The sequence below is a fragment of the Staurois parvus genome, unplaced genomic scaffold (genome assembly GCF_062004578.1).
Source record: "Staurois parvus isolate SC_StPar_1 unplaced genomic scaffold, SC_StPar_1.0 ptg000831l, whole genome shotgun sequence".
In the NCBI taxonomy this organism is placed as follows: Eukaryota; Metazoa; Chordata; class Amphibia; order Anura; family Ranidae; genus Staurois; species Staurois parvus.
In genome coordinates, this window is record NW_028318627.1 from 23456 (window position 1) to 40549 (window position 17094).

The 17094-nt window shown below is 52.2% G+C and overlaps 1 protein-coding gene across 1 annotated transcript in view; it reads left to right on the top strand.

Moving 5' to 3' along the window:
• Positions 1-3245: 3245 nt before the first annotated feature.
• LOC149443802 (protein mono-ADP-ribosyltransferase PARP15-like) overlaps positions 3246-17094 on the top strand; it is a 43924-nt gene continuing 30075 nt past the window's right edge. The window contains exons 1-2 of the mRNA XM_089655260.1: positions 3246-3404; positions 10584-10617. Of these exons, the coding sequence (XP_089511386.1) occupies positions 3246-3404; positions 10584-10617 (193 nt within the window). The remainder of the gene's footprint in view (positions 3405-10583; positions 10618-17094) is intronic.

Below are 17094 nucleotides of genomic sequence, written 5' to 3' on the forward strand. Positions count from 1 at the left end.
TTATCTCCCGCCTGACTCTCCTGCAGATCGGGTTCTCCCACATTTAAGGGCTGACCTAGCCCCCCTTCAGGCCTCCTGCCTGGCGATTGGCCAGTTTCCCTCAAACATGCAAATCCAGGCCTCCTCCCCTCCTCCGTCCCTCTTCTAGAAAGTGCCAGAAGTTTCTAGAAGGGTGGGAGGCTCCAGAGGCCCTGACCTGTAGAGCCTCCCAGCCTAATCTGAAGAGAATTTACTGACTCATCACAGGCTTCTAGCAAGCCTCTAACCAACACAAAAAAATCCTTCCTAACTAGAGGGCGCTGCACTTCCAATTCCCCAAACCTGACACAGTGTCCTGAGCAATCCAATATTAAACTCATTGGGAGAATTAGAGTGTCAGCTCCTGTGCTCAGCCCTACTCCATGTTTGTTGTTGTCAGACCGATGGAGACATTCTTGGAGGGGATTTCCCAGAAGAGGAAGAGAAACTGAAAACTGAGAAACAGAAAGTTAAAGTCAGCAAAGAGCCATTTTTCGCTCCACACCCAACACAGACATCTCCATGTCACTGCCATAGACCGTCACCCTCTCAGAGGAACACAGAATGGAGGACAAACCCAACCTGTATCCCGTACTACTTCAGTGGGATCAGGGGATCGAGGAGCTGAAAAAACGAAAGAAAACCCTTCTGCTGTATTTCCAAAATCCCAACAAGTCTAACGGAGGAGAATGTTAGATTCCCGATACCGACTGCAGCCGGGGATACGTCACCATATACTTCAAGGAGCAGAAAGGTAGGTACTGGGGTAAGAGTTACTTATATATACTAAAAGGAGGGGGCAGGTAAGTACCGAGGACTGAAGGGGATCCTCATACACTACAAGGAGGAGGCAGGTAAGTACTGAGGACTGGAGGGGGATCCTCATACACTACAAGGAGGAGGCAGGTAAGTACCGAGGACTGCAGGGGGATCCTCATACACTACAAGGAGGAGGCAGGTAAGTACTGAGGACTGGAGGAGATCCTCATACACTACAAGGAGTGGGCAGGTAAGTACTGAGGACTGGAGGGGGATCCTCATACACTACAAGGAGGAGGCAGGTAAGTACCGAGGACTGCAGGGGGATCCTTATACACTCCCAGAAGTGAGTCCACCCCTAAGTGACAAGGTCCAAATTGGACTCAATCAGCCATTTTCCCTCCCCAGTGTCATGTGACTCGTCGGTGTCACAAGCAGGGGCGGACTGACAACTCATCGGGCCCCCAGGCAATAGGGGATCATGGGGCCCCTGTGTCCTTGCCCAAACTCAAAAAAGCCTATGAAAAAGGTACCAGGGGCATCTCATGGGGCCCCCTACTGACCCCAGGCCTTTAGGCAGTGCCCGAGTTTCCAAACGGTCAGTCCGCCCCTGGTCACAAGGTCTCAGGTGTGAATGGGGAGCGGGTGGGTTACATTTGGTGTTATCGCTCTCACTCTCTCATACTGGTCGCTGGAAGTTCAACATGGCACCTCATGGCAAACAACTCTCTGAGGATCTGAAAAAAAGAATTGTTGCTCTACATAAAGATAGCCGAGGCTATAAGAAGATTGCTAAGACCCTGAAACTGAGCTGCAGCACGGTGGCCAAGACTATACAGGACAGGTTCCACTCAGAACAGGCCTCACCATGGTCCACCAAAGAAGTTGAGTGCACTTGCTCAGCGTCATATCTAGAGGTTGTGTTTGGGAAATAGACGTATGAGTGCTGCCAGCATTGCTGCAGAGGGTGAAGGGGTGGGGGTCAGCCTGTCAGTGGTGCCAGCATTGCTGCAGAGGGTGAAGGGGTGGGCTGTCAGCCTGTCAGTGCTCAGACCATACGCCGCACACTGCATCAAATTGGTCTGCATGGCTGCCATCCCAGAAGGAAGCCTCTTCTAAAGATGATGCACAAGAAAGCTGCAAACAGTTTGCTGAAGACAAGCAGACTAAGGACATGGTTTACTGGAACCGTCTCCTGTGGTCTGATGACACCAACATCAACTGATTGGGTTCACATGGTGTCAAGCGTGTGTGGCGGCAACCAGGTGAGGAGTACAAAGACAAGTGTGTCTTGCCTACAGTCAAGCATGGTGGTGGGAGTGTCATGGTCTGGGGCTGCATGAGTGTTGCCAGCACTGGGGGGGCTACAGTTCATTGAGGGAACCATGAATGCCAACATGTACTGTGACATACTGAAGCAGAGCATGATCTCCTCCCTTTGTAGACTGGGCCGCAGGGCAGTATTCCAACATGATAACCACCCCAAACACACCTCCAAGACCACCACTGCCTCGCTAAAGAAGCTGAGGGTGAAGGTGATGGACTGGCCAAGCATGTCTCCAGAAACCCTATTGAGCATCTGTGGGGCATCCTCAAACGGAAGGTGGAGGAGCGCAAGGTCTCTAACATCCACCAGCTCCGTGATGACGTCATGGAGGAGTGGAAGAGGACTCCAGTGGCAACCTGTGAAGCTCTGGTGACCTCCATGCCCAAGAGGGTGAAGGCAGTGCTGGAAAGTAATGGCGGCCACACAAAATATTGACACTTTGGGCCCAATTTGGACCACTTAGGGGTGGACTCACTTTTGTTGCCAGCAGTTTAGACATTAATGGCGGTGTGTTGAATTATTTTGAAGGGACAGCAAATTTCCATGTTATACAAACTGTACACTGACTACGTCACATTGTAGCAAAGTGTCATTTCTTCAGTGTTGTCACATGAAAAGAGAGAATCAAATATTGACACAAATGTGAGGGGGGCTCACTTCTGGGAGATACTGTATATATATTTGGATAATAAAACATCTAATATATCAACTTATATAAAAAAAAAAAACTAAAAAAAAATAATGAATAAATTCTGTTGTACTTTTCCGTTACGTTTCCTGTAGAAATATTTGAATATTTATATTTATTTTTTTTCACAGATCAGCAAAGTGTTGTGCAGAAAAATCCTCATCATCTTCTATTACAAGGCGGGAGCACACTATCGCTGCGCGTCTCATTCCCGGACGCAGAAAACGCTCAGAGAATGGGCGGTACTTCCTCCTCAACGGCCGCTTCCAGTGTAAGGTCCATTTCTATTGTTTCTGTAGCGTTACCCCTTTAGGAGCCACTGAAGTTTTGGGTCCCCCTATAGTCCTGCACAGCCAGGCAACACGCATTTTCTTCCACACTTTGCACACTGGAGTCAGCAAACAGTGCTTGAGCTTGTTTTGGTAACTTGGATTGGGTTGAGGGGTGTATGGGATGCCCAAGGGAACTGTGAACTGGAGGACCAACTCCTTAGCAACTATGTTCAGAATTGCAGACCAAACTTTTCTCTCATTTAAGATCCCTCCAGCTCTCCCGGAGGTGTACCTCCGCCATCCTCAGATGAATCCTCCTCTTCACCCAGCTGTCCTGAGGGTATTCCCAGGGTAAGGGGGCCCAGAAGCTGCCAATTGAGCACAGCAGTCCCAGAGGAGAATCTAGTTGGGATTTCCACCTGACTGCCCTCTCCCCTTATCCAGCCCAGGGGGTCTAGGAGTACCCACATTGTCCACCCTGTCAGCTTGATAGGTTGGTGGCTGCCTTCAGGCCTTTTGCTGAGCTGGCTCCTTCCTTGCTGCTCAGGATGGCCCTCCTAAAAGACAGTGGTGCAGTAGAGATCCTCCTTTCCAGCACCTGCCTGTAGGTAGGCCCTTTCCCTGGGTCCCCCTCCCAGGCTCCACACTCCAGCCTTCACTCCATCTTCCACCCAACACTCACTTCTCTGCAGGGCTGCTGTTAGAAACCACAGGGCCAACTACAACCAACATGACAGTCCCCCCCTCCAAAAAAAAAGCCACAGCTTATTAGGTTTTAGTTATGAATGAACACAGTGGGTGATCGGCACCAATCACGATCACACATTGTATTAATTCAGGAAAGGAAGGGGCTGATAAATGTGACATATTTACAGGACCCTTGGACTCTCCATCCTGAGGAATCCTATTGTGTGCTTGCAGCTGCCAGAGGGAAGGAGAGGAGGGAAGCTGGAAGCACTGCGGGGGTGGGGCCCAGAGGGGTCCTGGGCAGGAGGGGGGAAACATATGGTGCACAGGGAAGGTGATGGGTGCGGCAGGGGCCAATTACTGGAACTCATCCCCTGTATGGCTCCCTTTGCAGCAGCTGAAAGCTAACAGAAGGGAGAGGAGAAGAAGCCAGCTTGCAGCTGCTGTAGGGAAAGTCATACAGGGGATCGGTTTCAGGAATTGAACCCTCCCCACTGTGCCGATCACCCTCCCTACCCACATCCGATTCACCTACGTAGCTGCCTTGGACCCCCTGATGGCCTGGGCTACGTAGAGGAAGACTGGTGGTACCCCCTTATCCACGGCCCTGCTTCTCTGCTCCCCAGGCTCTGTCATACTTAAGGGTTGCCTTGGTCACCATACCCAGCCATACCACAGCACACCTGTCCTGAGGTGAACTCCTGCCTCACTCGCAGGCTGACTCATCCCCAGGCTGCTACTCATCCTCTATCTATGGACATGTCTATATGACATCCTCCAGAACTGCGGCTCCCACGCGCCCCCTGGGGAGCGCATTGGGCAAGCTCTGTGATCGATGTGTCCGTCGGACACACCTAATCACATGACATGGTAAAGGGCCAATCAAAGAGCCCTTTTTCGATGTGATCAGCTGTGTGCAATGACACAGCTGATCACAATGTATATACAGTTACCGGTCATCGGCTGCACTTTCCTCGCACTGTCACTGCATGAGGAAAGAGGAGAGTCGGTAATCGGCAAGTATATTTAAAAAAATCAAAGGCAGTTCAGCCCCCAAGCCCCGACAGTGTCCATCAGTGCTGTCCCAACAGTGTCCATCAGTGCTGCCAGTCAAGTGTCCATCAGTGCCGCCAGTCATTGTCCATCAGTGCCGCCAGTCATTGTCCATCAGTGCCACCAGTCATTGTCCAACAGTGCCTCCAGTCATTGTCCATCAGTGCCGCCAATCATTGTCCATCAGTGCCGCCAGTCATTGTCCATCAGTGCCACCAGTCATTGTCCATCAGTGCTACCAGTCAGTGCCCATCAGTGCCACCAGTCATTGTACATCAGTGCCTCCAGTCATTGTCCATCAGTGCCGCCAGTCATTGTCCATCAGTGCCTCCAGTCATTGTCCATCAGTGCCGCCAGTCATTGTCCATCAGTGCCACCAGTCATTGTCCATCAGTGCCACCAGTCAGTGCCCATCAGTGCTATCAGTGACCATCAGTGCCACCTATTGGTTTCCATCAATGCCGCCTATCAGTGATCATCAGTGCCACCAGTCAGTGTCTATCAGTGCCACCAGTCAGTGTCCATTAGTGCCGCCAGTTAGTGCCCATCAGTGCTGCCTATCAGTGACCATCAGTGCCACCTATTGGTTTCTATCAGTGCTGCTAGTCAGTGCCCATCAGTGCTGCCTATCAGTGACCATCAGTGCCACCTACTGGTTTCCATCAGTGCTGCCTATCAGTGCCGCCTATCAGTACAGCCTCATCAGTGCCTCCTCGTCAGTGCCCATCAGTGCAGCCTATTAGTGCAAATCAGTGAAGGAGAAACATTACCTGTTAACAGAAACTAAGAAAACAAATTATTTTTTTTCAAAAATTTTGTTCTTTTTCATTTGTTTTGAAAAAAATTAAAAAAAAAAACCCCCCGGTGGCGATGAAATACCACCAAAAAAAGCTCTATCTGTCTCAAAAAAATGGTAAAAGTTTCATATGGGTGCAGTGTTGCATGACCGCGCAATAGTCAAAGTGCAAGAGCGCTGAAAGTTGAAAATTGGCCTGGACAGGAGGGGGTGGAAGTGCCCGGTTGGCGAGGGGTTAAACAGCACTGAGGCACGAGGACTTTGCATTACAGTTTTGTCTCAACACAATTCCTGCACATCTGCTATCCGTTCTGTATCTGATCTTCTGTTGCCAACCTGATCCACCTTGACCACATCTGACCTCTACCCGTACCAACCTCTGGACCACATCTCCGCCAGTTCCCTCTACCTACCTGCCTCACCATTGCTGACTCTGGCCTGGACCTTGACAATTCTTTTTCCCTGCTGTACACCCTGAGCCTGCGGCTGTCATCTGTAGTCAGCCATCTGCAGCCTCCCAAGTGCCTACTGTGTGACTCTCAGTGACCTGCCAGCCCCCCATCTCTGCCGTTCAGCATCCACAGTCCAGCCTGCATCCGCGTACACACGGACAACTCATCCACCTCGGACATCGCAGAACTGTCAGACACTCACGCCTCTCCGGGCTCTCCTGTCATCTTATGTAGCATAACCGTTCTGCCTGGGCTTCCTTGTGCGGAGCGATGCGTCTCAGCCAATGGTCCCCTTTTCCAGCAAGTCTTCCAGCGCTCTGCCAAGGCGGGTATTAGAGCTCAAAGACAATCCTTCCCCGATATCCCAAACCACGAGTCGGAACTTCGTGTAGGGTGAATGAATGAATCTTTATTGAACACAGCTCAGTATATACAGCACATGCTGGCCGTAATCCCCGCCCCCTTCAGCCCCACCAGACAGTCTGGCACCTGGTTTTCCCCACCCAGAACAAAACTCTACAGCACAACAGCAATCAGCACAGGATGAAATCTAGAGATGTGAAAGACTACAAGTCCCCATTCCCCTAAACAAACAGTGTAGAATGCCTGTCTACATAACAGCTGCTAAACATATACAGCTTTACAAGGGGGAGAACGGGGAGACCACTTACCAAGGGGAGAACGAGGAGACCGCTTACCAAGGGGAGAACGGGCAGACCGCTTACCAAGGGGAGAACGGGAAGACCACTTACCAAGTGGAGAACGGGAAGACCGCTTACCAAGGGGAGAACGGGAAGACCGCTTACCAAGGGGAGAACGGGAAGACCACTTACCAAGGGGAGAACGGGGTGACCACTTACCAAGGGGAGAACGGGATGACCACTTGCCAAGGGGAGAACGGGACGACCACTTACCAAGTGGAGAACGGGAAGACCACTTACCAAGGGGAGAACGGGACGACCACTTACCAAGGGGAGAACGAGGAGACCGCTTACCAAGGGGAGAACGGGCAGACCGCTTACCAAGGGGAGAACGGGAAGACCACTTACCAAGTGGAGAACGGGAAGACCGCTTACCAAGGGGAGAACGGGAAGACCGCTTACCAAGGGGAGAACGGGAAGACCACTTACCAAGGGGAGAACGGGGTGACCACTTACCAAGGGGAGAACGGGATGACCACTTGCCAAGGGGAGAACGGGACGACCACTTACCAAGTGGAGAACGGGAAGACCACTTACCAAGTGGAGAACGGGACGACCACTTACCAAGGGGAGAACGGGAAGACCACTTACCAAGGGGAGAACGGGACGACCACTTACCAAGGGGAGAACGGGACGACCACTTACCAAGGGGAGAACGGGACGACCACTTACCAAGTGGAGAACGGGACGACCACTTACCAAGGGGAGAACGGGACGACCACTTACCAAGGGGAGAACGGGACGACCACTTACCAAGGGGAGAACGGGATGACCACTTACCAAGGGGAATAAAACGGTAAATATACGAGCGCTAGGGTAGCATAAAGTAAATGTTGAAATGTAAAATCAGCCGCCAGCATATAAAGGAAATACCTGAATCCTCTAATGTATAATACAATAATAGAAAAAAAAATATGAAGCACTTACCAAGGGGAGAACGGGACGACCACTTACCAAGGGGAGAACGGGACGACCACTTACCAAGGGGAGAACGGGAAGGCCACTTACCAAGGGGAGAACGGGATGACCACTTACCAGGGGGAGAACGGGAAGACCACTTACCAAGGGGAGAACGGGAAGACCACTTACCAAGGGGAGAACGGGACGACCACTTACCAAGGGGAGAACTGGACGACCACTTACCAAGGGGAGAACGGGACGACCACTTACCAAGGGGAGAACGGGATGACCACTTACCAAGGGGAGAAGGGGAAGACCACTTACCAAGGGGAGAAGGGGAAGACCACTTACCAAGGGGAGAACGGGACGACCACTTACCAAGTGGAGAACGGGAAGACCACTTACCAAGGGGAGAACGGGATGACCACTTACCAAGGGGAGAACGGGACGACCACTTACCAAGGGGAAAACATGAAGACCACTTACCAAGGGGAGAACGGGACGACCACTTACGAAGGGTAGAACGGGATGACCACTTACCAAGGGGAGAACGGGACGACCACTTACCAAGGGGAGAACGGGACGACCACTTACCAAGGGGAGAACGGGAAGACCACTTACGAAGGGTAGAATGGGACGACCACTTACGAAGGGTAGAACGGGACGACCACTTACCAAGGGGAGAAGGGGAAGACCACTTACCAAGGGCAGAACGGGACGAGCATATGAGTATATAGGACTCCCAAAGGAACCAAAATCCTGAGGACAAACTTCCTGAACTATTCACAGCTTTTCCTTTAAGACACACACAGTGCTAGCCAGCATCTCCAGTTGTAGTACCCCAGACCCCAGTTGAACTCCTCTTCCACCCAACAGTCTGTAGGTTGTCTTTCCTTTTGTGAGCAGGGGATTAGGCTTCTGATCCCTTTAAATAGGGTTTCCCACCAAAGTGCACATGTGATCCTTTCCCAGGAGACCAGAGAGTCCTGAGCTTTCCTCCTCTCTGACTCCAGGCTTGCAGGAAGGCCCCATCCCAGCAGGCCTCCTGGTAGCCTTCTTCCTCCAGCCTCACATCTTCCTGACTACCACTCCAACACTCCTCTCCAGCTACTGAGCAGGTTCCAACACCCTTTAGGGAGTCTGGCCCCCTGCCAAGCAACCTGCTGGGGATTGGCTGAGATCCCTCAAAGGTGTGACAAATAACTCCTCAAATACTCCCACTGCCTCCAAAGCCCTCCACCGAAAACCTCAGAGCAGGGGGAGACTCCAGAGGGGCTGGTCTGCAGAGTCTCTCAGTCCTAACCAAATTTTGACCCCTCTGGCTATCACACCTGAGCTGCTAAGAGCTACTATCTAACCATCAGGGATCTAGATCCACCTAGTGTAACTAGGAGGGTGCTATATACAGAACAGGGGATATGGGGGCAGGATATACAGGACAGGAGATGGGGGGCAGGATATATAGGACAGGAGATGGGGAGGCAGGATATACAGGACAGGAGATATGGGGGGCAGGATACACAGGACAGGAGATGGGGTGGCAGGATATACAGGAAGGGAGATGGGGGGCTTGGTATACAGGACAGGAGACATAGGGGGCAGGATATGCAGGACATGAGATGGGCAGTATATACGGGACAGGAGATATGGGGGCAGGATATACGGGACAGGAGATAAGGGCAGGATATACAGGATGGGAGATGGGGGGGCAGGGTATACAGTACAGGAGATGGGGGGCAGGGTGATGTGGGGCAGGGGGAACTGATGATGTCATTGGTTGTTAGGATGTAGGCAGATAGAAGGTCATAAAAGTGCACAATGAGGACCCATGGCTTTGTGTACTAAAAGGCAGGATTGAGCCACCTGCTGGCTTATATACAATTTTTGAGCATTTAGTAAAAGGCACCCCTGAAGAAGCCTGAAGACACACCAGGGTGTCTGGGAACGCGGGTTGAGAAAGGCTATACTAGGGGGATGTCTTTTTTGTAATTATTGCTGAAGAACTTTAACAGGAGAGGGGTTTAGTCACATGATGCTCCCAAATGATCAGCAACAGCAATAGGAGGACACACTTCTCTCTAAACTTCCAGTAGCAGCTTTCTGGAGGTAGCAGGTAAAGGGCCAGGACATCTAAGCCCCTACCGAAGCAGTCCATAAATCCACTCCTGGCACTTGCACAACTATAAGTCCCCAGTAAGGCCTTTACTCACAGTGTCCTAGGAGCTGTCTTCCCCACCAGAATCCACAGGTAGATTCTCTCCATTCAGGGCTCCTGCACGTGTATCACCTCCCCAAGCACCTTCTGGATGCCTCCTTCCAGGGATTGGCTGGGACATGATAAACATTAAACTGATCATTTGAATATCCCAACCCCAGGCTTGAATCTCCATTCCTTGAGGGAAAAAAAACACTCCATTCAAGGCTCCTTCACATGTATCACCTCCCCAGCCACCTTCTGCATGCCTCTTGATAGGGATTGGCTGGGGCATGATAAATATTAAACTGATCATTTGAATCTCCCAACCCTAGGCTCTATTTTAATCTCCTTTCCATGAGGGGAAAAAAAAACACTCCATTCAGTGCTCCTGCATGTGTATCACCTCCCCAGCCACCTTCTGGATGCCTTCTTCCTTGGATTGGCTGGAGCATGATAAATATTAAACTGATCATTTGAATTTCCCAACCCCATGATCTGGAAACTTCTTTTAGAGGCTTGTGGGACTTGTGAAACTTTCAGCTCAGGAAACTCTGAAAAGATCAAAACAATAAAACATTGCTGCACTAAAGTGAAGCCAAGAACTAAATATAACATAGAAGTCTATCTGGGAGGGGGTGGGGGGCTGCTGCATCTGCTATTGGGTGGATTGATAAACAGATTATTGCACACAAATCCCACTGATGTAATAATTGATCATTTTGGTGTTTTGTAGGATTATGGAGCATCTGAATCCTTGGCTGATGCAGGTAATAAACACTCATTATATCCTAATGATAATATATTGAAATGTCTGGCCGAATGTTGCAAAGGAAAGATGTAGCCATACACATTGGCCGGGCCAATCTAATACATTCAGGTTGTGGCGTGCAGCTCACCTTTGCCTGTATTTAGCTCCATCTCTGACCTATCTCTCCGTCTCTGCTGATGAGAAGCCTGATGACAGCACGACACCCCCACCACCATGCACTGTATACTGTGTCTATAGATCACTGGTGGATCTCTAGATCCTTTTGACAAACCCCAAAAATTGATGTATTATAGTTTTTTCAGCAATGGCTTTCTGACCATCACTCCTCCATAGATCCTGGGTATGTGGAGCTTCAGGGTTTCAACTCATCTGTGACACTCACCATTTTCAGATACAGGCACATGCCCCTTTAGCTCCTTTCCTATAAACCCCCCTTGGGTTCCTGGACATGCTCAGGGAAGTGTCAGGAATGGACTGGCCAGCTATGGTGGGACTCACCTGCCTTTTGATCTGCAGTACCAGGGCTGGCCAGCGGGTGTTCCCAGCAATCAGAGACTCAACTTTGCAGCCAGCTAACACCTGGAACTGATTATGCTGGGGTATTTAAGGGATGGCCAGACCCACAGACTCTGCCTTGGTGTGTGTTTGTCCTGGGCCCTGCATCCTGTTTCTGTCCTGCATCCTGTTTCTGAACCGCTGCTGACTTCTCCTGCTCTGATCCCGGCTCGCTCCTGACCATCCCTCTGTCTGACCCTCTGTACCACGCTGCTTGCTACCTGTTCTGATCCCTGGCTTGTGACCCTGACCAATCTCCGCTTGCTCCCCCTGTACCTACCTGCCCTATTGATATTGACCCGGCCTGCCTGACGACGCTTGCTTGTATGTACTGTTATCTGTGGGTGGTTGGTTGGTTTGGTTGCACTGTATTATGTTTTAGTATTGCCCTGCGTTTATGTTTGTATTGTTAGTGTTAATAAATTATATTGTTTATCACATATCTGAAGTCTGCGTTTCCCTGCGTCAGTCACACATCTCTGGTCATACCTGGGAGCCCTGACATTACACCAAGGCCAATCCTGACCAGAAGTGGCTGCACAGGGAAGCCATCTTGGCTTGTTGATGGGAAGGATGGATCTGGATGAGGTTGAGTATTTATCTCTGCTAGTGTTTGATGACAGGGAGTATGCCTATCAGACTCTGAAGGAGTATCCCCGGGATCAACTGCTAGAATGTATACGGCTCGCTCATGTTCTAGTAGATCAGGGCACAGATTTCTCTATGGTGCAGCCATTGATTCAGGTTTGTGTTGAGTTGGTTTCATCTGGTTCCCCCGAATGCAGGGATGAATTTTTGCCACCATTTAGTGCAGACCAGGTAGAGTCCCTGGTGTGGTTATTAGAGGATGATGTGGATTACTTTCTGGAGCGTTATTCCACATGTTCACCACAGACACTAAGAGATTGTATAAACGCAGTGCAGTCATTGACCAGACAGGCTTTGTGTAAGCGGAGCTTTGTTCAACCCGTACTGCAGACATGGACAGACTTGTTGCACCCAGCCTCAGTCAGCTTACAAAGACCCAGTCCTGCTTCTAACTCTACTCCTGTATTCCCACCAGCTCCTCCAGTTACAGCCCAGTATACCCTGCTATCTACCGCATGTCAGTCCCCTGTTCCCACTCGCTGCACCTATCCTGCCTTTAACCCTGTAAAAAAGCCCTCTGTAGCAACTGCTCCCTCTCCTGTTCCATCCTCCAGTTCTTCTCTGTCTCCAGCTGCTCCATTCGTTTGCAGACCTGCGTTTACTTGCAGTGCTCCAGTAGTTAAAACCAGAAAAAAGCGAAAATTCTTTCCAACCAATACCATCCTGCCAGTATCCAAACCGGTGAACCTGCCTTCCGTGGTTCAGCCTGAAGCCTCTACTCGGCCTGAAGCCTCTACTCAGCCTGAAGCCTCTCCTCAGCCGGATGCCTCTCCTCAGCCGGATGCCTCTCCTCAGCCGGATGCCTCTCCTCAGCCTGAAGCCTCTCCTCAGCCTGAAGCCTCTCCTCAGCCTGAAGCCTCTCCTCAGCCTGAAGCCTCTCCTCAGCCTGAAGCCTCTCCTCAGCCTGAAGCCTCTCCTCAGCCTGATGCCGCTACTCAGCATGATGAACTGATCCAGCCCGACGATCCTATTAGGCCAGTTGACTCGATGCCCGCTGTTGATCCAGATGATCCGGTACCTGATCCAGTGCCCGCTGTCGTGCCAATTGACTCAGAGCCCGCTGTCATACCTGGTGACCCGATGCCGGCTGTCGAGCCAGACAATCCGATACCTGATGACCCGGTGCCCACTGTCGTGCCTGTTGACTCGGAGCCCACTGTCTTGCCAGACGACTCGGTGCCCGCTGTTCCGCCAGTCGACTCGGTGCCCGCAGTCTTGCCAGTTGACTCGGTGCCCGCAGTCTTGCCAGACGACTCGGTGCCCGCAGCCTTGCCAGACGACTCGGTGCCCGCAGCCTTGCCAGACGACTCGGTGCCCGCAGCCTTGCCAGACGACTCGGTGCCCGCAGTCCCGCCAGTTGACTCGATGCCCGCTGTTCCGCCAGTTGACTCGGTGCCCGCAGTCTTGCCAGACGACTCGGTGCCCGCAGTCTTGCCAGACGACTCGGTGCCCGCAGTCATGCCAGACGACTCGGTGCCCGCTGTTCCGCCAGTTGACTCGGTGCCCGCAGTCTTGCCAGACGACTCGGTGCCCGCAGTCTTGCCAGACGACTCGGTGCCCGCAGTCTTGCCAGTTGACTCGGTGCCCGCAGTCTTGCCAGACGACTCGGTGCCCGCAGTCTTGCCAGACGACTCGGTGCCCGCTGTTCCGCCAGACGACTCGGTGCCCGCAGTCTTGCCAGACGACTCGGTGCCCGCTGTTCCGCCAGTCGACTCGGTGCCCGCAGTCTTGCCAGACGACTCGGTGCCCGCTGTTCCGCCAGTCGACTCGGTGCCCGCAGTCTTGCCAGACGACTCGGTGCCCGCTGTTCCGCCAGTCGACTCGGTGCCCGCAGTCTTGCCAGACGACTCGGTGCCCGCAGTCTTGCCAGACGACTCGGTGCCCGCTGTTCCGCCAGTTGACTCGGTGCCCGCAGTCTTGCCAGACGACTCGGTGCCCACTGTCGTGCCTGGTGACTCGGTGCCCGCCGCTTCGTCTGGGGGCCCGAGACCTGTTGCTCCGCCTGAGGGCCCGAGACCTGTCGCTCCATCTGGGGGTCCGGCGCCCGCCGCTCCGCCTGAGGGCCCGAGACCTGTCGCTCCATCTGGGGGTCCGGCGCCCGCCGCTCCGCCTGAGGGCCCGAGACCTGTAGCTCCGCCTGGGGGTCCGGCGCCCGCCGCTCCGCCTGAGGGCCCGAGACCTGTCGCTCCATCTGGGGGTCCGGCGCCCGCCGCTCCGCCTGAGGGCCCGAGACCTGTAGCTCCGCCTGGGGGTCCGGCGCCCGCTGCTCCGCCTGAGGGCCCGAGACCTGTAGCTCCGCCTGGGGGTCCGGCGCCCGCCGCTCCGCCTGGGGGTCCGGCGCCCGCCGCTCCGCCTGGGGGCCCGAGGCCTGTCGCCCCGCCCGGGGGCCCGGCGCCTGTCGCCCCGCCCGGGGGCCCGGCGCCTGTCGCCCCGCCCGGGGGCCCGGCGCCTGCCGCTCCGCCCGGGGGCCCGGCGCCTGCCGCTCCGCCCGGTGGCCCGCTGCCTGCCGCTTCGCCTGGTAGCCCGATGTGCCTCTGCCCGGAGTCCTGCCCGATGTGCCTCTGCCTGGAGTCCAGCCCGGTGTGCCTCTGCCCGATGTGCCTCTGCCCGGAGTCCAGCCCGATGTGCCTCTGCCCGGTGTACCGCTGCCCGGAGTCCTGCCCGGTGTACCAGTCTTTGATATCCCGCGAGTTACCAGACCCGGACGGTGGAACATTTTTCCCAGCTAGGACTGTTTGGAGCGTCCTGAGGCCGCTCCTTGAGGGGGGGGGGTACTGTCAGGAATGGACTGGCCAGCTATGGTGGGACTCACCTGCCTTTTGATCTGCAGTACCAGGGCTGGCCAGCGGGTGTTCCCAGCAATCAGAGACTCAACTTTGCAGCCAGCTAACACCTGTAACTGATTATGCTGGGGTATTTAAGGGATGGCCAGACCCACAGACTCTGCCTTGGTGTGTGTTTGTCCTGGGCCCTGTATCCTGTTTCTGTCCTGCATCCTGTTTCTGTCCTGCATCCTGTTTCTGAACCACTGCTGACTTCTCCTGCTCTGATCCCGGCTCGCTCCTGACCATCCCTCTGTCTGACCCTCTGTACCACGCTGCTTGCTACCTGTTCTGATCCCTGGCTTGTGACCCTGACCAATCTCCGCTTGCTCCCCCTGTACCTACCTGCCCTATTGATATTGACCCGGCCTGCCTGGCGACGCTTGCTTGTATGTACTGTTATCTGTGGGTGGTTGGTTTGGTTTGTTTGCACTGTGTTATGTTTTAGTATTGCACTGCGTTTATGTTTGTATTGTTAGTGTTAATAAATTATATTGTTTATAACATATCTGAGGTCTGCGTTTCCCTGCGTCAGTCACACATCTCTGGTCACACCTGGGAGCCCTGACAGGAAGATACATGTCTCTGCTTCTTTCCCTCAGTGGCTCTGAGAGGCCACATCTAATGAGGTAGAGGTAGCTGGGCAAGTGATCTGCAGCCAGATGAGAGGCCCTCCATTGTCAGAACCAGCATGTGGGCAGCAGTCTCATAACATGCAGCTTTTTCAGATGACCCAGTTAGTGTGGAGACCATATACCCAAGTGCTGTGTGAGTGTTCCAGTTGCAGTGTGGTAGCCTTGGGCCTCGGACCGCTTCAGCCTGTGTTAAGCTACCTGGGACTTCACTGAGAGGGTTGCAGTCAAGTTTGTGCAGCTTTCATAATCTGTTTGATATTATTCTCAGATCTGCGTGTTGTTTGCCATGCTGACCCTGTTTTGCATTTTCAATTTCAAACTTTTCATCAATTTAGTAAACTGAAAGCTTGTTACACCCTATCTGACCACTTGGAATCTATGAATGGATTTCAGACAATGGTCACCGAACACTTTGAGTACCTGACAGGAGCCACGTTCGAGGTCTGGAAGGATAACAATCCATTGATGCATCTCCAAACAGCTAAAGTTGGTCCTCTGGAGTAATGTTAAGCAGTCTGTCTGGCAAGGCTTGGATTCTCCTTGTATTATTATCCAGGAAAGAGTAGGCCGGTGGCAGATGCTCTGTCACGATATCCACTATTCAGGCCTCGCCGAGATGTGGATGGAGAAGCTTAAAAGATAAAGATCCCAGACTTCCTGAGACTATCCTTGATCTCCAACCTACAGTGACGGCATTTTTCAGGAGCTGATTCCCTTCATACTGCTATGAGACTAGAGATAGAAAGGGTCCATAGGGCTGTTATGTGTTAAACCCCAAATGGTCCTCCACGGGACATTGTTGTATGCTTGCTCTATTTTCCTACCAAGAAAGCTCTTCTTCAGGTCTCCAGGAGCAGCCGGTCTCTCCCTTTCCAAAGACATTAATGCCAACTGTTCCAAGATCTTTCACCACAAACCATTGCTCAACGTTGGGCTATGACACCCTGCATACAGATTCTTCTTAAACATAGAATCAGATACCAATGGGACTTCCCTTTCACCTTCCACTTTTCCTATAATGGCAAATAATACAGCGGTACATCCCCAGGGGAAATCCAGGCACACCTTGAGTCAATGAATAATTGTAAATAGACAGGCGTTACATACAGTTGCAAAAAAAAGTATGTGAACCCCTTGGGATTACGTGGAGTTTTGCATGAATTGGGCATAAAATGTGCTCTGAACATCATCTAAGTCACAACAATAGAAGAACACAGTCTGCTGAACATAATACTACACAAACATTAGATGTTGCCATGGTTTAATTGCACATAACATGTAAACATTCACAGTGCAGGGAGGAAAAAGTATGTGTGGCCCTAGCTTAATGACTTCTCCCAGAGCTAATTGGAGCCAGGAGTGAGCCAACCTTGACTCCAATCAGTGTGATGATATTGGATGTGTTGCTGACACCTGTTTTGGGTTTACTGGTTTCAAGAAGCACTGTCTGATGTGAACCATGCCTCGCAGAAAAGAGCTCTCAGAAGACCTACCATCAAGAATTGTTGACTTGCATGAAGCTGGAAAGGGTTACAAAAGTATCTCCTTGAGCCTTGATGTTCATGTGTCCACGGTAAGACAGACTGTCTACAAATGGAGAAGTTTAGCACTGTTGCTACTCTCCCTAGGCGTGGTCATCCTGTAAAAATGACTGCAAGAGCACAGCGCAGAATGCTGCATGAGGTAAAGAAGAATCCCAGAGTGTCAGCTAAAGACCTACAGAAATCTCTGGCACATGCTAACATTTTTGTTGACACATCTACAATAAGGAAAACATTAAACAAGAATGGAGTACATGGGAGGACACCACGGAAG